This window comes from Oncorhynchus nerka, linkage group LG3 (genome assembly GCF_034236695.1).
Source record: "Oncorhynchus nerka isolate Pitt River linkage group LG3, Oner_Uvic_2.0, whole genome shotgun sequence".
In the NCBI taxonomy this organism is placed as follows: Eukaryota; Metazoa; Chordata; class Actinopteri; order Salmoniformes; family Salmonidae; genus Oncorhynchus; species Oncorhynchus nerka.
The window spans coordinates 23,599,852-23,622,942 of NC_088398.1; the positions used below are offsets into that span (position 1 = coordinate 23,599,852).

The 23,091-nt window shown below is 42.2% G+C and overlaps 1 protein-coding gene across 1 annotated transcript in view; it reads left to right on the plus strand.

The window, feature by feature from the left end:
- Positions 1-18,127, plus strand: part of LOC115105212 (igLON family member 5-like) — a 182,615-nt gene extending 164,488 nt beyond the window's left edge. Inside the window, exons 5-8 of the mRNA XM_065010027.1 lie at positions 8,033-8,164; positions 8,966-9,086; positions 10,226-10,377; positions 11,602-18,127. Coding sequence (XP_064866099.1) covers positions 8,033-8,164; positions 8,966-9,086; positions 10,226-10,377; positions 11,602-11,705 — 509 coding nt within the window. The 3' untranslated portion in view covers positions 11,706-18,127. The remainder of the gene's footprint in view (positions 1-8,032; positions 8,165-8,965; positions 9,087-10,225; positions 10,378-11,601) is intronic.
- Positions 18,128-23,091: the final 4,964 nt, after the last annotated feature.

Sequence of the window (23,091 nt, forward strand, 5' to 3'; positions counted from 1 at the left end):
ACAAAAAAAGACAAAGAGAACGAGTGTTCTAACGGACGTCCATTATTGACAGCAACCCTGAAGCAATGCCTTGATCAAGAGTAGGGGATTAAACATGCAACCTTTCAGTTGCTGTATGGTGGCAGGTAGCCTCGCGGTTAGATCATTGGTCCAGTAACTAAAAGAGTGCTTGTTAGAATCCCCAGCCAACTAGGTGAAACAATCTGTCAATCTGCCCTTGAGCAAGGCACTTAACCGTAATTGCTCCAGGGTCACTGTCAATAGTGGCTAATCCCTGGCCATGACCTGACTCTTAGGGGGAGTGGGATGAGCAGAGAACACATTTCCATTTCATACTTGTACATGTGTGAAACAGGAGAAATATAAGCAGCCCATATTTTATATAGTGCATTACTTTTAATCAGAGCCCTAGAGGAGTCCTCTGGGTCCTGGACAAAGTGATGCATTAAATAAGGAACTGTTTAGGAGGCCTTTTGCCTTTTGGTAATCCGTCATTGTAACTAAGAATTTGTTCTTATCTGACTTGCCTAGTTAAATAAAGATCAAATAAAAAAATGCAGATTTTTTATTTATTTTTAAATCTGAGTCAGCCCTAGGTCTTCCTCCAGTAGTGTCTGTGTAAGCATCTGATGGAGCTGTACTATTTTACAGGCCATTGTGAGAGCTATGAGAATTCATTGAAAATTCACTGACTGATTCCCTGATATGATCTCGCTGTGGAGGAACGGTCAGCGATAAGTCAGAGGGAAGCAGGGAATAAAGGGAGGGGTAAGGAGGATGCTGTGCTCTGACATATTACATCATACAGCTGCTGAGAATTAAACTAGTCACAAAAGTGCACATGAAATACCCCGACCGGACCTCCCTTTCTCTTTATTTAGATTTCGACCAATCGTTTTTGTATTTTTCTCTCTCTCTCTCTCTCTCTCTCTCTCTCTCTCTCTCTCTCTCTCCCTCCTTTCTAGAAGCCGTCTATAATATATTAGGCCAGTCTCTTTAAATATGTCTTCGGCAGCCCTGGTTGTGTCTCAGTGATTTGGATCTCTGGCTTCTGTCCCTTCCCTTGCCTTCCCTTCTTCCCCAGGGGCAGAGTGGGTGCTCAGCCAGCGTCGTCGGAGATGTCACAGGGGAGCCAAATGTATTAGGCTAATGTTATGAGTGAATAACATTGCTGTAAACCCCCAGCGCGTCTCGCCACCGCTGCCACTACTCGCTACAGGGTGGCGGGCGGCAGGCTGTACCGCCACTGCAGCAGCTGCAGATAATCATCTCCAGCTCAGTAGCCGCAGCTAATAATCCCCCAGTATAATCTTCAATTGGAACCTCCGCGCTAATCTCTGACAGGAATTATCGCTACCGTTTAGAGTGTCTTGCGTCAGTTGTTACCCGGGTGCAGGCACATGTGTGTATGGGGGGGCTCGACAACACTGCGTGTGTGTGCGTGTGTGTGTGTGTTTGTGTGTGTGTGTGTGTGTGTGTGTGTGTGCGTGTGCGTGTGTGGAGGCCAGTGGTCCACTGATTGGCTGGCTTTTTACATTTTTGTATTATGATAACTGAGCAGCAATTTAAGCTGTGGATTTCCTTGTTAGCAGACAGATTATGTACCAAGTCGTGTTCCACAGCCTGGCTTCTTTAATGGGGAAAATAGGAAGCTTAATGGTGTTGGAGCTCGGAGGCTGCCAGACAGACAGCTGGCTTTGTGGAGACACACAATGGGGCAACGTTTCCTCAACGTTCCCTCTCGTCGCTGTCCTTCTAATAACACCTCTGCATCCATTCCCTTACGCGGATAAAGCCAATATATTCTAGCCTGCCGGCCTCTTTGACTCGGTAAAGACTTTTGCCGTCACATCGCCAGAGGAAAACGAGGGCTGCTGAAGTGAGCGACAGACTAATTCGCTTGTCAGGGCACTAGGGAGTTTTGTCAACGCCACATAACAGCCCCGTATTGTTCTTACTGCATAGTGACGCACACACTGTTACCCCTGTCGAGTTTGGTGTGGCCAACGTTTAGAAATAAATACCTACTTATTTCTGTTAAGGCTTTGTGAAGTAGTGATGTAACATTGTTGTCAAGCCTCAGTCCCTAGCTTCACTATCTGCTTATCTGTTGCTCACGGACATTCAGTAACTCCAACACAGATCTAGGATCAGCTTCCACCTCCTCCAATCCTAACCTGGCAAAACCCCCAAACTGACCATAAATCAGCATCTAGGGCAACTTTATTTTACACCTGGGTCGTGTTCATTAGGCACCAAATGGAAGGAATATAATTCCTCTGAGAAATTAAGCTAATTGATTGTCCCTTGTAATTTATAGGATTTATATCATTTTCAATAAATATAGTACCTAACATCCAATTTGGATCATAATTATTTCTAACAATGAGTAAGACATGAGGAATCATCCACAGACCAGTCACCCACAGACCTACCACACCCCGCACCAATCCCAACCCAACAACCAGTATACAGTATCAGTTCTCTATGTCTGACAAGTAGTACGGAGCTGCGCTTGGAGTATTGTGAATCTGTTGATGGTTTTATTCCCCTGTTCAGAGAAAATAGCTTGTATTCTTTGTATTCTTTACCATAAATTATGCTGCAGTTCCTGCTGCTGCCACATTTCATCTTGTCATGAGCAAAAGCTATTGGTTTTCTACCCAAAGTTGAAAAGACAATATTGTGATCCATTTGTGACCGACCAGCTCGATTCGGTCTTAAGTGGCAACATTTAAAATGGTATTTTTTCCATAGGATAAAAGTCGTAACTCAGAGCAAGCACAATGGTATATCATACGCTACAGTTTCTGAATAACACTTTGTGACATCGGCTGACGTAAAAAGGGCTTTATAAATACATTTGATTGATTGAATGGGGAAGTAATGCTGCTTGGAAAGTTGATAAACTTGTAACCCCACTTTTGAGAAAATAGCCCTTGAATGTTTTTGTACACGTACTGGAAAGTTCTTTGTCAGCACCCATTCAGCATTGTTCACACCCTCTTAAGCCTTAGCCCCACCCATCTCTTTAAGGATTCACATACATGACATCGGCAGCCTGGTGGTCCAAAATAGCATAACTGGTGTATTTTAACACCAATAAACCCATCAGTTTAAAAATGTATTTACTAACCATGCAACTTAAAGCAACTTTCTTAACAACACTTTGGTTCATTTCTAGCTTGTTAGCTAGCAAGCTAATGCTAACTCACAACAACAAGTTAACGGCAAGCAAATTACAGAAAATAGCTTATGGTTGTGAGTGTGACGAAATAAAAGCAGGGCATTCTACCAGAGAATTATTGAGTTTGGACACTGTCTCGTTGGCCTAACGTTATAATCTAATTTGACTTTAATGCAGGTCATGTTGTTCTTCACATTACCGTCGCTGGTAAACACACACTGTATCAAATCAAATCAAAGTTTATTTGTCACATGCACAGAAAACAGAATGTGTAAACGGTACAGTGATATGGTAACTTGCATAGTGGAATATTTTTTTTAGACATGCAGCTAACTAGCTACAAAATGAACCATAATCCCAACTCATAATGTTACGACGCTGCATCAACCTGCAGGTAGCTAACCAACTAGATTCAATGTTAGCTAACTAGCTAGCTAACGTTAGGCTATAACTAGCAATGCAAATTGCTCTGAGATACAAATAATATTACTACACAGGTCATACACGTAATGTTAGCTAGTGAGCCAGCCAGCTAACGTTAGCTAGCTGGCTAACAGTACGCTTTAACTTACAATGAAAATGACTTTCTGACTAAATTAAAAACTAACAGTACCAGTCATAGGTTTAGACACACCTACTCATTCCAGGGTTTTTCTTTATTTTTACTATTTTCTACATTGTAGAATAATAGTGAAGACATACAAACTATGAAATAATACATATGGAATCATAAAGTAACCAAAAAAGTGCTAAACAAATCAAGAAATTCTTCATAGTAGCCACCCTTTGCCTTGATGACAGCTTTGCACATTCTCTCAACCAGCTTCATGAGGTGTTCACCTGGAATGCATTGCAATTAACAGGTGTGCCTTGTTAAAAGTTAATTTGTGTCATTTCTTTCCTTCTTAAAGCGTTTGAGCCAATCAGTTGTGTTGTGACAAGGTAGTGGTGGTATACAGAAGATAGACCTATTTGGTAAAAGACCAAGACCATATTGTGGCAAGAACAGCTCAAGTAAGCAAAGAGAAATGACAGTCCATCCTTACATTAAGACTTAAGACATGAAGGTCAGTCTATCTGGAAAATATCTTTGGTCTGAAGAGTCCAAATTCCAACCGCCATGTCTTTGTGAGACGCAGAGTAGGTGAACGGATGATCTCCTCATGTGTGGTTCCCACCGTGAAGCATGGAGGAGGAGGTGTGGGGTTGCTTTGCTGGTGACACAGTCAGTGATTTATTTAGAATTCAAGGCGCACTTAACCAGCAGGGCTACTACAGCATTCGGAATCGATACGCCATCCTATCTGGTTTGCGCTTAGTGGGACAACCATTTGTTTTTCAACTGGACAATGACCCAACACACCTCCATGCTGTAAGGGCTATTTTACAAAGAAGGAGAGTGAAAGAGTGCAGCATCGAATGACCTGGCCTTCACAATCACCCGAACTCAACCCAATTGAGATGGGTTGGGATGAGTTGGGCTGCAGAGTGAAGGAAAAGCAGCCAACAAGTGCTCAGCATATGTGGGAACTCCTTCAAGACTGTTGGAAAAGCATTCCAGGTGAAGCTGGATGAGAGAATGCCAAGAGTTTGCAAAGCTGCCATCAAGGCAAAGGGTGGCTACTTTGAATAATTTGTTTAAACAGTTCGTTAGTTACTTCATGTTTCCATATGTGTTATTTTATAGTTTCGATGTCTTCACTGTTATTTTACATTGTAAAAAATAAAGAAAAACCCTTGAATGAGTAGTTGTGTCCAAAAGTTTGACTGGTACTGTATAATATCTGAAAATGAGCCTAGCTCTTGCCTGTAGTCATGGATGAACGCTTCTCCCTCTCTGTCACGGATGCCACGGTTGCACCTAGTTTAAAGAGGTATTTGTATTTATTAGGATCCCCATTACTTTTACTTCCTGGGGTCCAAACATATTAAAGCACTTACATTACATATTAAACAAATGATAAAACAGTACATCATATAACAGTATCACACCACTTCATATCTACAATACAAAATGTTTAATACCACCATAAAACAATATCACAATGTATGAGTATGCATGTGTTTGTAACTGTGTGTGTCTCTTCACACTCCCCGTTGTTGAAATGGAATAATGTGTCCCTGAACAAAGGGGGGGTCAAAATCCAAAGTAACAGTCAGTTTCTGGTGTGGCCACCAGCTGCATTAAGTACTGCAGTGCATTTCCTCTTCATGAACTGCACCAGATTTGCCCGTTCTTGCTGTGAGATGTTACCCCACTCTTCCACCAAGGCACCTGCAAGTTCAGACATTTCTGTGGGGGAATTGCCCTAGCCCTCACCCTCACCCTCCAATCCAACAGGTCCCAGATGTGCTCAATGGGATTGAGATCCGGGCTCTTCGCTCTAAACTCGAATCCGACCATCACCCCTGGTGAGACATAACCGCGACTCGTCAGTGAAGAGCACTTTTTGCCAGTCCTGTCTAGTCCAGCGACGGTGGGTTTGTGTCCATAGTCGACGTTGTTGCCGGTGATGTCTGGTGAGGACCTGCCTTACAACAGGCCTACAAGCCCTCAGTCCAGCCTCTCTCAGCCTATTACGGAGTGTTACTGCTCGTGTTGTTACACGTGGTCTGCCACTGCGAGGACAATCAGCTGTCCGTCCTGTCTCCCTGTAGCGCTACCTTAGGCATCTCACAGTGCGGACATTGCAATTTATTGCCCTGGCCACATCTGCAGTCCTCATGCCTCCTTGCAGCATGCCTAAGGCACGTTCACGCAGATGAGCAGGGACAATGGGAATCTTTCTTTTTGTGTTTTTCAGAGTCAGTAGAAGGGCCTCTTTAGTGTCCTAAGTTTTCATAACTGTGACCTTAATTGCCTACCGTCTGTAAGATGTTAGTGTCTTAACGACCGTTCCACAGGTGCATGTTCATTAATTGTTTATGGTTCATTGAACAAGCATGGGAAACAGTGTTTAAACCCTTTACGATGAAGATCTGTGAAGTTATTTTGATTTTTATGAATTATCTTTGAAAGACAGGGTCCTGAAAAAGGGACGTTTCTTTTTTTGCTGAGTTTAGTACTGTGCGCCTACCATAGCCTGTTCTAGACTTTGGGACTGTGAAGAGACCTCTGGTGGCATGTCTTGTGGGGTATGCGTGGGTGTCCAAGCTGTTTCCAAGTATTCTAATGTTAGCTCTCTGTGTATCATTGAGGGCCAGCCATGCTGCCCTGTTCTGAGCCAATTACAATTTTCCTAAATCCCTCTTTGTGGCAACTGACCACACGACTGAACATTAGTCCAGGTGCGACAAATCTAGGGCCTGTAGGACCTGCCTTGTTGATAGTGTTGTTAAGAAGGCAGAGCAGCCTTAGCTACTGTTGTATCAATATGTTTTGACCATGACAGTTTAAAATACAGGTTTACTCCAAGCAGTTTAGTCACCTCAACTTGCTCAATTTCCACATTATTATTTACGAGATGTAGTTGAGGTTTAGAGTTTAGTGAATGATTTGTCTCAAATAAAATGCTTTTAGTTTTGGAAATATTTAGGACTAACATTTTCCTTTACTACCCATTCGGAAACTAACTGCAGCTCTTTGTTAAGTGTTGCAGTCATTTCAGTTGCTGTAGTAGCTGACGTGTATAGCGTTGACTCATCCGCATACATAGACACACTGGCTTAACTCAAAGCCAGTGGCATGTCGTATATAAAGATAGAAAAAGTAAGGGGCCTAAACAGCTGCCCTAGGGAATTCCTGATTCTACCTGGATTATGTTTGAGAGGCTTCCATTAAAGAATACCCTCAGTGTTCTGTTAGACAAGTAACTATTTGTCCACATTATAGTAGGGGTGTAAAGCCATAACACATACATTTTTCCAGCAGCAGACGATAATGTCAAAAGCTGCACTGAAGTCTAACAAGACAGCCCCCACAATAATTTGATCATCAATTTCTCTCAGCCAAATCATCAGTCATTTGTGTAAGTGCTGTGCTTGTTGAGTGTCTTTCCCTATAAGTGTGCGGAAAGTCTGTCAATTTGTTTACTCTGAAATAGCATTGTATCTGGTCAAACACAATGTTTTCCAGAAGTTTACTAAGGGTTGGTAACAGACTGATTGGTCGGCTATTTGAGGGGCTTTACTATTCTTGGGTAGCGGAATTAGCTTCCCTCCAGGACTGAGGGCACACACTAACCAGTAGGCTTAAATTGAAGATGTGGCCAATAGGAGTGGCAACATTGTCCGCTATTGTCCTCAGTCATTTTCCATCCAGATTGTCACACCCCTGTGGCTTGTCATTGTTGATAGACAACACCATTTTTTTCACCTCTTCCACACTGACTTTATGGAATTCAGAAGTACAATTCTTGTCTTTCATATTTGGTCAGATATACTTGGATGTGTACTGTCAGTGTTTGTTGCTGGCATGTCATACCTAAGTTTACTTATCTTGCCAATGAAAATGAATTTAAGTAGTTGACAACATAATGGGTTTTGTGATGAATGAGCCATCTGACTCAATGAATGATGGCGCCGAGTTTGCCTTTTTACTGCAGACAGGGGTTTCTTTTTTCAACCTCATTCGCATATTTGCAATCAAACTCTAGAATCTCCTTAGCTATCATACTCTGCTTCCACCGGGCATTCCACTGATTTCAAAACTCTGTTCTCCAGAATGTGGAGTGCAACACTATTGCAGTTATTTGTGTGTGGTGGCAGTATTAGCAACAGTGGCATCTAGCGGGCAAAAATGGATACTTTCACACTAATTGATTTAATCGACCCTGAACAAACGCACATTTCAGCCTGTGATGACCTCTGACCTCTATCATTTGACCCTGTCCTTTGTCCAATCAGATGGTCTAATGAGTGAGGGGGAGTTCCTGGACATAACAGAGATCAAGCGGCATCAGGCGGAGGAGTTTGAGTGCATCACTAACAACGGAGTGACGCAGCCCGACATACGCAAGGTCAAGGTCACCGTCAACTGTGAGTGTCCCTACAAACCACAAAACACATGCATGCACTCACAGACACACAGACAGATAAAGAAACCATCACAGACACAGACATCCCACACATGGTATACCTCCCATAAGATAATACTATACTGAACAAAAATATAAACGCAACATGCAACAATTTAAAATATTTTGCTGAGTTACCGTTCAGATGAGGAAATCAGTCAATTGAATGAACTTCATTAGGTCCTAGTCTATGGATTTCACATGACTGGTTACAGATACCGTTAAAAAACAAATGGGCCTCAAAAATGGGCCTCAGGATCTCGTCATGAAATTTTTGTGCGTTCAAATTGCCAATCGATAAAGTGCAATTGTATTCGTTGTCCGTAGATTATGCCTGCCCATACAATAACCCCACTGCGTCCATGGGGCACTCTGTTCGCAATGTTGACATCAACAAACCACTCGCCAAGAGTGTGCAAAGGGTGGCTATTTGAAGAATCTCAAATATAAAATATATTTTGATTTGTTGAACACTTTTTTGGTTTCTACATGATTCCATATGTGTTATTTCAATGTTTTGATGTCGTCACTATTATTCTGCAACGTAGAAATATAAAACAAATACAGAAAAACCCTTGAATGAGTAGGTGTTCTAAAACGTTTGTATGTCTTAATCATTTTATATGCCGTGCATTTATCAACCTCAACCTTTCTCGACCTTGAAGGTCACTGAGCCTTTCTTTGTCTGAGCTTAACTTTGAATCACTATCGTTGTGTACATATGTTAAAGATTTCTCTCACTTCTCCCTCCTTCTTTGTTCAGACCCTCCCATGATCACAGACGTGAAGAACATGCCAGCCCAGCTGGGAAAGACGGCCATTTTGCGCTGTGAGGCAATGGCAGTACCCACAGCCTCCTTTGAGTGGTACAGAGACGACCGCAGGTAAGAAATATACCTCCTCCTTCTCCTCCTTTTCCTTCAAATTTTCTCTAATAGGACTGTTTTGCTAGCACAGACTGGAATTTGTTCCGGTATTCATCCAATGGCATTGAGGAGTATGCCACCTCAGTCACCGGCTTCATCAATAAGTGCATCGATATCCAACCAGAAGCCATGGATTACAGGCAACATCTGCACTGAGCTAAAGGCTAGAGCTGCCGCTTTCAAGGAGCGGGACACTAATCCGGACACTTATAAGAAATCCCACTATGCCCTCAGACGAACCATCAAACAGGCAAAGCGTCAATACAGGACTAAGATTGAATCCTACTACACCAGCTCTGATGCTCGTCGGATGTGGCGCGAGCCTACCAGACGGGCCTTTTATGCTCGCTTCGAAGCAAGCAACAGTGAAGCATGCATGAGACCACCAGCTGTTCCAGATGACTGTGTGATCATTCTCTCCGTAGCTGATGTGAGCAAGTCAATGTTGAGTAAAACTGGTCAACATGACTGGTTGCATCACCGCCTGGTATAAAAACTGCTCAGCATCCGACCGTAAGGCGCTACAGAGGGTAGTGCGTATGGCCCAGTACATCAGTGGGGCCAAGCTTCCTGCCATCCACGACCTATATACTAGGCGGTGACAGAGGAAGGCCCAAAAAAGTCTAGGTCCAAAGTCTAGGTCCAAAAGGCTCCTACCCCCAAGCCATAAGACTATTTGCATTGACCCCCCCCCCCCCTACACACCCCTTTGTTTTTACACTGATGCTACTCGCTGTTTATTATCTATGCATAGTCACTTTACACCTACCTACATGTACAAATGACCTAGTAAATATTTTCTTAACTCTATTTTCTTAAATCTGCATTGCTGGTTAAGGGCTTGTAAGTAAGCATTTCACGGTTGTATTTGGCGCATGTGACAAATGCAATTTGATTTGATTTAATAGGTTTAGGTCGATTTATTTCCTGTACTGCTAACACATCCTTTCAGATATAAACAAAGTTATTTCTCTCCATCTGTCGCTCTCTCATCCCCCATCTCTACCCCTCTCTATCTATCTACCTCCCCCCGCTCTCTTTGTCCCACCCTCTCTCTCCATCTTACCCACCTTTCTCCCTCTCTCTCTCTGTATCAGGCCGGTAGAGAGCGATAACACTCTGAGGATCAAGAACGAGAAGACGCGCTCACTGCTTCTCTTTACCAACGTGACGGACAAACACTTTGGCAACTACACTTGTTTTGCCTCCAACAGGCTGGGAGCCTCCAACGCCAGCATGCTGCTCTTCCGTGAGTCTCTTTAAGCATTCACACACACACATACGTAAACACAGATAGCCACATGCAGACACACACACATGCATACATACCGCAGGAGGTTGGTGACACCTGAATTGGGGAGGACAGGCTTTTGGTAATGGCTGAAAAATAATATGTGGAATGGTATCAAATATGGAAACCATGTGTTTGATATGATTCCACTCGCTCAATTCCGGACATTATTATGATCCGTCCTCCCCTCAGCAGCCTCCTGTGATGCATACACACACAGACTCACATACTATACTGCACATACACATGCACGCACACACGCTTCCATACATGTGTCTAAGCTCATTCTACTTCACTCAATCACACAAGTGTGCACACATACTTAGAGAAGGAAACCAATGCAAACACACACCTAGTCACACACAGCATTGCCCCATCCCCATCTCTCTTCCTCTCCCTGCTCACGGTGCTGGATTTTCTCATTTCCCTCCCTCCTTCCCCAATCCCTCCTTCCGTCTTGCCATCTCTATATTCGCCGCCCCATTACACCAAATAGCTTTTCTCCTCCATTTCTCCCTCTGTTCTGTCCAGTTCTGTTACCCCAGGAAGTTGACGTTTCTCTCCTTCTCTCTCCTCCTGTCTTGCATTAGCCCTCCCCAATGAGCGATTTCCAACACTGTGTTCTCTCGCTCCCATCTATCCCTCCCTCTCTCCCGCCTTCCACGCTCTGGCATTACCATCTTAAGTGAGCCCCTTCATCGCCTCCCTTTCTCTTCTTTCATTCCCTTGTTCTGCCGTTTCCTCGGCAAGTCTCCCTCCAATGACTCACCCCCAGTCAGTCTCATACATCCTTCTGCGCCGCCCTCCTCCATTCCCTCCTCTGTCGGCCTCTGTGTCTTATCTCGCCATCATCTGTCTTTCTCCTCTTCTTTTTTCGCCTAATCTTCCCCCTTCATCATTAGAAAAAGCTGGGTCTGAACCGTCTGTACGAATGGGACACAGACCGAAAATCGAACCACTCTGACTAATATCAGATAGCTTCGGGGATGGTTTTACACTCTGTCCCTGTCATTGCACTCAGACTTCATATCTATGCCAAAATGTTTTACCTCTTTTTACTTGTAGGTTATGTTTTCTCTGGTTGTTACCTTTTCCCCTTACGAATTGTTCTCCACTCTTATTTCCCTCGCTTTCCTCTCTCCTTCCGGTGCCTGTCCTTCTCTCCCGGGCCCCCTGATGCAGGGCCAGGAGCCGTGTACGGGCGAGGCGTGGCCGTCAACGTGGGGGTGAGTGCGGGTGTTGGCTTTTGGCTTTGCCTCTCTGTCTCTCTCCTGATGAAGGTCTAAGAGCTTTTCCCGGAAGTCCCATCCCGCCTGCGGAAGGAAGAAGGAATTGATTTAATTATGAACCCATCACTGTGAAACAAAAAGAATATGCATTATTTACATTTACATTTAAGTCATTTAGCAGACGCTCTTATCCAGAGCGACTTACAAAATTATTCCAGGAGCCATTGACGCATCGCATCTCACACCCACACCAACTCCCCCCTCGCTACCTATATTGCCACCATCACCATACCACTCTCTCTCTTTATCCTGTTTCCAATGAGGGTCACCATGGTGATGTCTATAATGTGTTTAGTAAGAATGATAATTGTGATGATGATGAAAACAGATATTTAACACCAGGATAATACTATTACAAATCTAAATCATGACCGATCTACAATAATGTTCATGGACGTTTGGAAACTCGGAGTGACAACACTACTATTTACGGTTGGAACTACTCTATAATGAAAATGATTCGTTATTCTGACGAGGGTCACGTGACCTTGTTGAAAGCTGTCCATTGGCCCATTGCTCCTGTGACATTTGACCCTATGATCATACAAGTACCATTTTATTCCGTTTTTAACCATGTGGCTGTGTATATGACGCGGCTGCTGCGAATGATGTCAAAACACACATGAAGGGTGGGCCGTGGGGGTTCTATAAAGCCTTTGCCCTTCTAGTGCATCCCTTTGGGATCTCAACCAAGAAGAAGCATGTGAGAAGACCCACTTCACCCCCCCCTCCATCCACCCCCCACCCCTCTTTAAAAAACCCTCGTCCTCTGCCCACCCCCTCCCCCCATCGATAAGGTGGTTTGTGCTCCGTCCCGTGTGTAAATATAATGCAGTACAGAGGCCATGCCGTTACTAGAGGCAGTCTATCCACATCCAACCCTCCTTGGTTGGTGGCTAATGTAGTGGCTAATAAAATCTCAAATATCCCGCAAAAAACTACATTACCCATCAGCATCTATTACAGTTTTTGTAACCAGGAAGGGACTGTAGAAATAACAATCGTGTCTCCTGCTTTGAAGGCGTTGACCAGTCATCCTCCTTCCTTGTCGCTTGTTGATAGCATGTACCGGTTAGAGATGTTTCTGTCGTGAACCCTCCCTCCCACTCCCCCCCCTCCCCTGTCCGTTTTACTCTGCAAGGTTAAACTGCTATAACTTTTTTGGTGTTGATAATAATACTGATGATGTTAATAAGTATTTAAATAAATATGAAAAGTAATTCCATGTGAGATAAAAAAGAATACATACTACTCCAGAGCTGACGAGCCGTGTGTGCTAAAAATATTTTGTACTCAATCCCTCGGAGAAATCACACTCATTGAACTGAACGACAACGACAAAAGACGACGTTGTAAGGTTTTCAAGTTGTGCTCTTTTTTGCCATGACAAGGATTTTAAAAACACATCGAAGCTGATCCCGAGGGAGTCTTTTCATCCGAGAGAGTCAATAAAATGTAATATTGTTTGTATAGGTGTATGTATTTAAACCTTTGTTTTCATGCTGTTAACTGTATAAAGCACATTACACATATTCAGCCAGCTTTCATAACGTGTCACTCTCCAGACAGACCAGCTCAATAGATCAATTATTCAAAGCGATGCATGTAAAGCAGCGTCCCTGTAAGTCAGTCAGCCCCCGTATGGCAGGACAGGCGCACCAGGAGATAAAGATGTAATTAGCCACTACCTGTGGCTGGATAAGTGACGGGGCCTACACTCCCCGCCTCCCCCCATGTCCTTCCCGCCAGCCATGGACAAGCCCCATAAATCACGTTCAACCCTGGCCCCTGACAGGATCCTCCTCAAGGACACCCTCGTCCCTGTAAAGCAGACGCAAACCACCACACCTGGGCCCTGATTGAACCCCCCCCCCCCCCACACAGGGCTCAATTATCCAGCCACTTTACCTGCACAGATCAACCACCGAGACGTGCACTGTGAGGCTCGATGACACCCCAACCACCCAACCGCTGTTTCTCTGTCACGTCCTGCTGTGTCTATGTCTATATGCAAACTCCCCCATAGTGAACCAACCTGCATGGAGAGATGGGCTCACACTAGCAACTCTCTGACTACCCACAATTCCTGTGACCTTACAGGAATATGCAGCATCTGTATTCAGTATTCTGCGAATAGCTGTCATCTTTTTTTTTGTTTGATTTAATTTGAACCAGCAACATACCTGCTAACTCGAATATATAGGAGAGGCATCCAATCCGGCTAAGCGGTGCTATGATATTTAAGGGCGCCCCTAACAATCTATTCAAGAATGGAACTGTTTTAGTAATACTATTGTATGAAGTGTGCTAATGTATGATGAGATGTGAAGCCCTAGCGAGAGTGAATGTCCCCTTTAGCAGGAGGCTAGTCAATGAAAACCTGTTTGTCTCACTGAATACAGTGTGAGACGTGTTCTGTTGATGCCCGTTGCTCTATGCAATGTAGTCAGTCATTGGTATGTCTGAAGGGAAACACACAGACCCACTTGTGTTCGTCTTGTTCTGCTCAGACTCACAGGGCATTGATGGGTATCGATTTTCAAGCACAAGAGCAGGTTGTTTTGGTCGGTGATTCTGTTTTTCCTTCTTTTGTCGTTTTCGATCCCCCTCTCTCACTCACGCTGTCTTTCTGTCTGTCTTCTCTCTTTCCCGTACTCTGTCCCGTGTCAGCACCCAGCTCAATTTTGTCAGTGGAATTAAACCTCTGCATGTACATACTCTGTCCTTGAAGAAAAAAAAAACGAAATGAAAATAAGGAAAAACATACTGTCATGTTTCTCAATGTGGGTTTGAAAAAAAAGCATGTAAATGTTTGTTTTGGGGAGATTTTGAAAAACAAAAAGCTGTATCTTGTGTAAAGGCTTTAGGCTGGGGGAAAGGCTGGGGGATAATGCTTTTAAATTCATGCAATGGAGGGCGAAATGTATGGTGGGCATTTGTAATAACCCCAAATGAGTTTGAGGGTCTCCATGAGTTCTTCATCAATGTGAAAGTTAATCAGAGGACTGGAAATGGGAAAAGGAAGGATGCAGCGAATTCACTTCCTCGGTGGGTGTGAGAGGACCTCCACATACCGTGGGAAGAAGCCCAGACTGGTACAGACAAAGGTCTGAGGCAGAGGGAGATGGGATGACTCTGACCAGACAGTGAACTCTCTCCGTGGGGGAGAACGAGAAAAGACAAGGCAGACGCTTGATAGGATAGCAGCTCAAGATAGAATTCCTAAAAATGGCCACTGCGTCGTTCCTCCTGAGGGAGGACATACCACGGCGTTGTCTATGGTTACACCATGTACTATTAATGGCGTTAGCACTGCGATGATCACGAACACTGTCTGTGTACAGGCAGCATTTCATGACTCTATCTGCTAGCCTATCAATGAGCGTTTAGACTTTATTGATATGGTGTGGTGTCAAATAGCTTGACCTGTAATTATAGCATGGAGACATGCTGTATGATTCTAATGGACGTAAGTGGTGTAATTACATGTAGTTCATCACCCCCAATAAATGGGGGCGGTGCTAGTTCTACGGGCGCCACTCGAGCATTGCTAAGCAGCACTTTTTGGCTTATGTTGATGTACATAATATAAACTATCTTGCTTCATTTATATATGAGATTATTTCAATGTTTTGAAGACAATTATAACCATATTTGGGTGGTGTATTTTTTTATTTATGAATGACAAGTCTAGCGGTATATGAAAATACAGTGGTAGAGTAGCAGTAGAAGCTAGATAACTGTACATTCAGTCTCCGTTTGAGTGTACTCGTTTTTTAAGTTGTGTATCTGTGTTAGATCTTGAATCACCATAAGCACTATATTCCAGTCCCGCCACATTAAACAGTTCCTTTACAGACTTTCAGTTCCAAATGCAAATGGTTAATCGATACATTGGACTGGATCGCTTGAAATAGAGCAATTTCTCCCCAGGCTCACTTTACCAGGGCCCAAAGACTGAATTGTCAAGTGTCTATATTACGGCCTTAGCATAGAGAGCATAATTTATCATGCCTTGATACAAGACACCCCTAATTGCGCATTGATTTCTCCCCATCTCCGAAAACATTTTGGCCAAGCTATATTGTCAACGAAGGTAACTATTTGTTTAGAGAACATACAATGAAGAATGAGTCGTTCGTTTTATTTTCCTGTCAGTTGACAGTAGCTCGTCAAGGCGCATTTTGTTCTTTTTGTTCTTTCTGATAATGAGATGTCTAACAATTGTCTGTATAATGGCACCTTATAGTACATTACATTTTATTATTGTACTCAATTAAATAAATGATTGATACCAAATGTTAATTTTGGAAATGTCAGTACCTATCGATACTGTGTATCTAGAGACTTATGTCTGACAAACACAGCCGACTCTTTAGTAGGAGTAGAGTCTAGAACGATAGGATGTACAATAGAACAAGACGAGATAAAGGGGAATAGAACCGTAGCCATGATAGTATTTGGTCAATATTCAACTAACATGATAAATTATCAGAAATATGTCAGATTTTCAGTACCGGTACTATGTATCTGTAATACATAAGAAGATGTGTCTTATTGAGGGACAGACTCATTGACACATAAATGATTTCCTCTCTCCAGCTTTTGTCCTTCACACCATAGTCCACTAGCTAGATAACAATGTGTTATCCTAAATGAGCTATTGTTCACCAGCTATTCTAAAGGCCTGTTCAATTCCTATGAGCAGAGTCGACGTTGCGAGTGTATTTCAGCTCCAGTAGATTTCCATTAGCTGTACTAATGAGTGCATCGATACACAGCATGCTGGACTGAGGTGAGCTACATGATGGAAATAGGTCGTTATTGGGTTAACATGCTGACTACATGTTGCCAAGCAGAGGAAGTGATATTTGCCTTGACTCGCTGAAGGATCAACTTGGAAGTTGAATGAGGTAGCTAGGTACTATATAGTAAGTTGGTAGTAGTTGAATTGATAGATACACAAGGACAGAATATATAGGAAAAAAAGATAGATAGAGTTATGTAGAGAGGTGGATATTTTGTTAGTTTATCGTTTCTATTCTGAATTCTAATTAGGATATATTATTATTCATGTAAAACAGTGACAGTGTTTGTTTGTGTGGATAGTGGGTTAAAGTAATACTTGCGAGCCACAGAGGCAAGAGCAGCAGTCACTCACTCCCACCTCCATCCACACAAACCGGCAGGGACTACAGATGGTTGCTTGTCAATCACCCTCTCCTTTCTAAGAATGTAGCTAGTGGATAATTAACAGTGTACCAGTGTTGGTCCATCTACAGCTGGAACAACAAGAGGGTCTGCACACTACTAGGCAACAATGGAGGTGCCCACCAGCCAGCCTCCTTAGTCATTAGAAGCCTGCCTAACATCTCCAACACTGAGTGCCCCTTTACTTGGCCTTTGTGAGTCACCAGCACAAATCTGACATTTTGCCTGTCAATCAACTGGGTAAATATTGGTTGCCATGGCGAAAACTGACAATGGAACTATATATTTTTCTTGTCGAATAACATCATCAAGTGATGTTCTGGCTTGTGTTCATAGGATAAAATGGGAGAGAACCTGTGCGGTGTGACTAAGTCGCAAACTGTCTGAGACTGTCCTATTAATGTGAGATGTATAGATTTGAATTTATGACACAATATAAGATTGGGTTGTCATGACACTGTTGTTTCACCAGAACAATTTTGAAACTTCTGAAAAACTATGACAATCAGGTAATAACAATTAACAAAGACAAATGTCATTTTTTGTCAGTGCGAGAACTAATAACAAATATTAGGTCGTTTTAGCAATCCAGTGGATGAGTCTACTCTCGAATGTTTGGTTAGTGTTTGCGGACATCGTATGGAGATGTCATGCCCATCTCTCTCTCTCGTTGCACCTCTGGCCCACTTCCTCCTCCCTCCTCCTTTCCCTCAATGTGGAGAAAACCTTCCACCTGTGCCCCCCCCCCTATGCCAATCCCACTGCCTGCTGCCTTGCCACCTCTCTGTATGCCAGGTTCCAACCCTGGTAAATCTGTGATATTGATTTGTGAGTGTGTGTGTCCGTGTGTGTGTGTGTGTGGATTATCTGACCTTCACATGGCAGGCATGTTGGTTTCAATCTACCCCTGGACCTCAACATTATTATTTCTGTCTGTGTTGACTTTTCAAGATTGCATCGATATAACTTACTGAACAAAACAGAGGAACACAAACAGCATCGTCTTCCATCTTGACATGTTTCTGTGCAGTGAAGCGATGATGATTATGACGACTCTTTTGATTCATTTGATCTCTCTTCTGTCTCTGTTTTTGTCCTTTCTAAGTGTGTGGACAATTTTTTCCCCCCCAAATCTATAGAAGTGGAGTTAAAAAAATAAAATATATCAGAGGGAGAAAAATCAATAAAATATGTTGTTTTTAACAGAACTCTGTGTGAGTGTTTGATTGTTGTCGTTGTTTAATGTGATATGTTGTTGCCTTCTCAGCCCCTGTGGTTGGAAAGCGGGGTTAGGTGAGCTGAGTTTCCTGAGTTTGGTTCCAGCAACAGAGTCAAACCTTTCACATTTGCTTGATGCCACTACAAAGTTGTACATTGGCTTTTTGAACAGGAGTAAATCATGAGGATATTTCAATAAAGAGGAAAACAGTCAGCTGGACATCCAACATCTAGTAATACATCATCAAAATGACCTTATAGAATTCTGTAAATTATTTACACACTTTCAAAGAGAGTAAAGATCACTGAGAGATGGATGGAAACGGCAGTTTACCAATACATGTCAGAACAGTTGCCAAATGTTATGCAAATGTTTCTGTTGAGGTGCACAGAGTAGGTCAGTCCCCACTTGTCTTGTTTATGGGACGGGGAACACATTTCATCCAGTGAAAGGGCTATAAGAGGCTATTTGTTTCCATTTCTGTCAAGTTGTTGTTCTGCTTCTGGCTGTGAGTGGTGCAGGTTCGGGGGTCAGATTTTGGGTGAGGTCAAAGCTGTCGTAAAACTAAGTGGACACTGGAGTCAACTAAAGTAAACACAAAGTAAACTCGGAGTGTCGTTTTTAAATGCTTTACCCTAAACATTAGACTGATGACGATGAGTCGCACCACTCACATTCTAAAGTATCCTGTACATGGAGTATGGCATACTGCACTATTCTCTTATTCATCAGAACCCGTGTAAACCATACAAAACCTGCTCTTCTACATATTCTAAAGTATCCTGTACATGGAGTATGGCATACTGCACTATTCTCTTATTCATCAGAACCCGTGTAAACCATACAAAACCTGCTCTTCTACATATTCTAAAGTATCCTGTACATGGAGTATGGCATACTGCACTATTCTCTTATTCATCAGAACCCGTGTAAACCATACAAAACCTGCTCTTCTACATATTCTAAAGTATCCTGCACTATTACATGGTATAAACCATACAAAACCTGCTCTTCTACATATGGCATACTGCACTATTCTCTTATTCATCAGAACCCGTGTAAACCATACAAAACCTGCTCTTCTACATATTCTAAAGTATCCTGTACATGGAGTATGGCATACTGCACTATTCTCTTATTCATCAGAACCCGTATAAACCATACAAAACCTGCTCTTCTACATATTCTAAAGTATCCTGTACATGGAGTATGGCATACTGCACTATTCTCTTATTCATCAGAACCCGTGTAAACCATACAAAACCTGCTCTTCTACATATTCTAATCAGAACCCGTATAAACCATACAAAACCTGCTCTTCTACATATTCTAAAGTATCCTGTACATGGAGTATGGCATACTGCACTATTCTCTTATTCATCAGAACCCTGTATAAACCATACAAAACCTGCTCTTCTACATATTCTAAAGTATCCTGTACATGGAGTATGGCATACTGCACTATTCTCTTATTCATCAGAACCCGTATAAACCATACAAAACCTGCTCTTCTACATATTCTAAAGTATCCTGTACATGGAGTATGGCATACAAAACTGCACTATTCTCTTATTCATCAGAACCCGTATAAACCATACAAAACCTGCTCTTCTACATATTCTAAAGTATCCTGTACATGGAGTATGGCATACTGCACTATTCTCTTATTCATCAGAACCCGTATAAACCATACAAAACCTGCTCTTCTACATATTCTAAAGTATCCTGTACAAAATGCTCTTCTACATATTCTAAAGTATGGCATACTGCACTATTCTCTTATTCATCAGAACCCGTATAAACCATACAAAACCTGCTCTTCTACATATTCTAAAGTATCCTGTACATGGAGTATGGCATACTAAACCATACAAAACCTGCTCTTCTACATATTCTAAAGTATCCTGTACATGGAGTATGGCATACTGTACTATTCTCTTATTCATCAGAACCCGTATAAACCATCAGAACCCAAAACCTGCTCTTCTACATATTCTAAAGTATCCTGTACATGGAGTATGGCATACTGCACTATTCTCTTATTCATCAGAACCCGTATAAACCATACAAAACCTGCTCTTCTACATATTCTAAAGTATCCTGTACATGGAGTATGGCATACTGCACTATTCTCTTATTCATCAGAACCCGTATAAACCATACAAAACCTGCTCTTCTACATATTCTAAAGTATCCTGTACATGGAGTATGGCATACTGCACTATTCTCTTATTCATCAGAACCCGTGCTCTTAAACCATATTCAAAACCTGCTCTTCTACATACAAAATTCTAAAGTATCCTGTACATGGAGTATGGCATACTGCACTATTCTCTTATTCATCAGAACCCGTATAAACCATACAAAACCTGCTCTTCTACATATTCTAAAGTATCCTGTACATGGAGTATGGCATACTGCACTATTCTCTTATTCATCAGAACCCGTATAAACCATACAAAACCTGCTCTTCTACAAAATATTCTAAAGTATCCTGTACATGGAGTATGGCATACTGCACTACAAAATTCTCATATTTATTCATCAGAACCCTATTCTCTTATTCATAAACCATACAAAACCTGCTCTTCTACATATTCTAAAGTATCCTGTACATGGAGTATGGCATACTGCACTATTCTCTTATTCATCAGAACCCGTATAAACCATACAAAACCTGCTCTTCTACATATTCTAAAGTATCCTGTACATGGAGTATGGCATACTGCACTATTCTCTTATTCATCAGAACCCGTATAAACCATACAAAACCTGCTCTTCTACATATTCTAAAGTATCCTGTACATGGAGTATGGCATACTGCACTATTCTCTTATTCATCAGAACCCGTATAAACCATACAAAACCTGCTCTTCTACATATTCTAAAGTATACTGCATACACTATTCTCTTATTCATCAGAACCCGTATAAACCATACAAAACCTGCTCTTCTACATATTCTAAAGTATCCTGTACATGGAGTATGGCATACTGCACTATTCTCTTATTCATCAGAACCCGTATAAACCATACAAAACCTGCTCTTCTACATATTCTAAATTCATACAAACCTGCTCTTCTACATATTCTAAAGTATCCTATACATGGAGTATGGCATACTGCACTATTCTCTTATTCATGTATAAACCATACAAAACCTGCTCTTCTACATATTCTAAAGTATCCTGTACATGGAGTATGGCATACTGCACTATTCTCTTATTCATCAGAACCCGTATAAACCATACAAAACCTGCTCTTCTACATATTCTAAAGTATCCTGTACATGGAGTATGGCATACTGCACTATTCTCTTATTCATCAGAACCCGTATAAACCATACAAAACCTGCTCTTCTACATATTCTAAAGTATCCTGTACATGGAGTATGGCATACTGCACTATTCTCTTATTCATCAGAACCCGTATAAACCATACAAAACCTGCTCTTCTACATATATTCTTCTACAAAAACGTTCATAATAAAAAATAAACCAAACTTGTTGTACTTGAAACTAATTTCAGCTTAGATGGTTTGAAATGAGAGAGAATCTCAAATGTTGACATTTTATTCTTCACACATGAACCACTTTGTTGTTAAGTAATTAGCTAACTGACATTCTGTTCAATGAGCACCTTATCATTGTGAAATAGACTGATGGTTTTGCTTTGTTTGTTTCTGTACACTGCATTTTGCTTACTGTTGCATTGCGGTTTGTGCAGATACCAAGAGCGAGGCCTATTTGTCTGCTAAGACAGACTCGTGTGGTCTCTGACGTAACAGGCGCTGAGATTTGTCTTGTTTTGGAGCATGGGCCTATTAATGAACATTGGAACATAAATGAAGCAACAAAATACAAGCTGACATCTCGTTGTCTTTGGAGGGAGGCTTGACATTCAAAGTCACTGTTCGAACAGTCCTTTCACCACTGGAGTTTGTAATGAGAAACAAACGCATGACAAATATCCTGGACCTGTGTGTGCTTCTATTGATAGCAGGCCCAATACCAGGTTAGTGTCTTCCAATCATACTAGGCTACCAATATTCTCACAAACAAATATATTTTTTCTATGTTCATGATTTTTCAGAATATTCAGTGTCATAATTCATATCTATTATACAACATCCCTAAGCATATTACAGTACACATTTACCTAATTTCATGAATTCTGCCTTTCTGTTTTGGCTTCAAGTCTTGCAATATCAAGACTCCTGTTGACAACACTAATGCTCTAATTACTTTCAGGGGTGCATAGAGTCGTGAGTTGTTTGTTTGTCAAGATAAGAGGACTAAATCTCATTAGTCAGGGAGAAAGTCACTCCACCTCACTCATTTTGACTTTAATAAAAATACTGTGATCATCTCCAAATACACCTCAACATTGTGGGCAAGCTTTGTGGCAAATGCCGTTGAACTGAAGGTCTTGCTGTTTTATTTGTCCAAATGAAATATTCTGTCGTACCTTGATGAAGAAGCATTCACTGACTGTGTCCTCACTCAGCCCCATTAAGGATGGTAAGAGCAGAGGGGTTAAAGGTGAGGCAGTGGCCCCCTTCACTCACTGTAATGCGGGGTCAGAGTGCCAACCTGTCCTGCCGTTTCGAGGCCACGTCCTACGGGGTGGACTGGTTCAGGATAGAGGGAGCCGAAAAGATCCCCGTCCCAGATTCAGCTGGGCAGACATCCCTGGTGATTACAGAGGTGTCCGTGGAGGATGCCGGTGTGTATTACTGCGAGGTCAACGTCCTACACAGAGATTCAGAGCGAGGGGGCGGCACAAAGCTCATTGTCCTGGGTAAGACAGAAGCAAATTAGCCTGGTCCCAAATCTGTTTGTGCTATCTTGACAACTCATATGGCCATTGCTTGGCATGATAATGACCATAGACCATTAAGCTTTTTTTATGTTTTATTATATGGGACCAGGCTAAGAACTAGCTCTAATAAAAC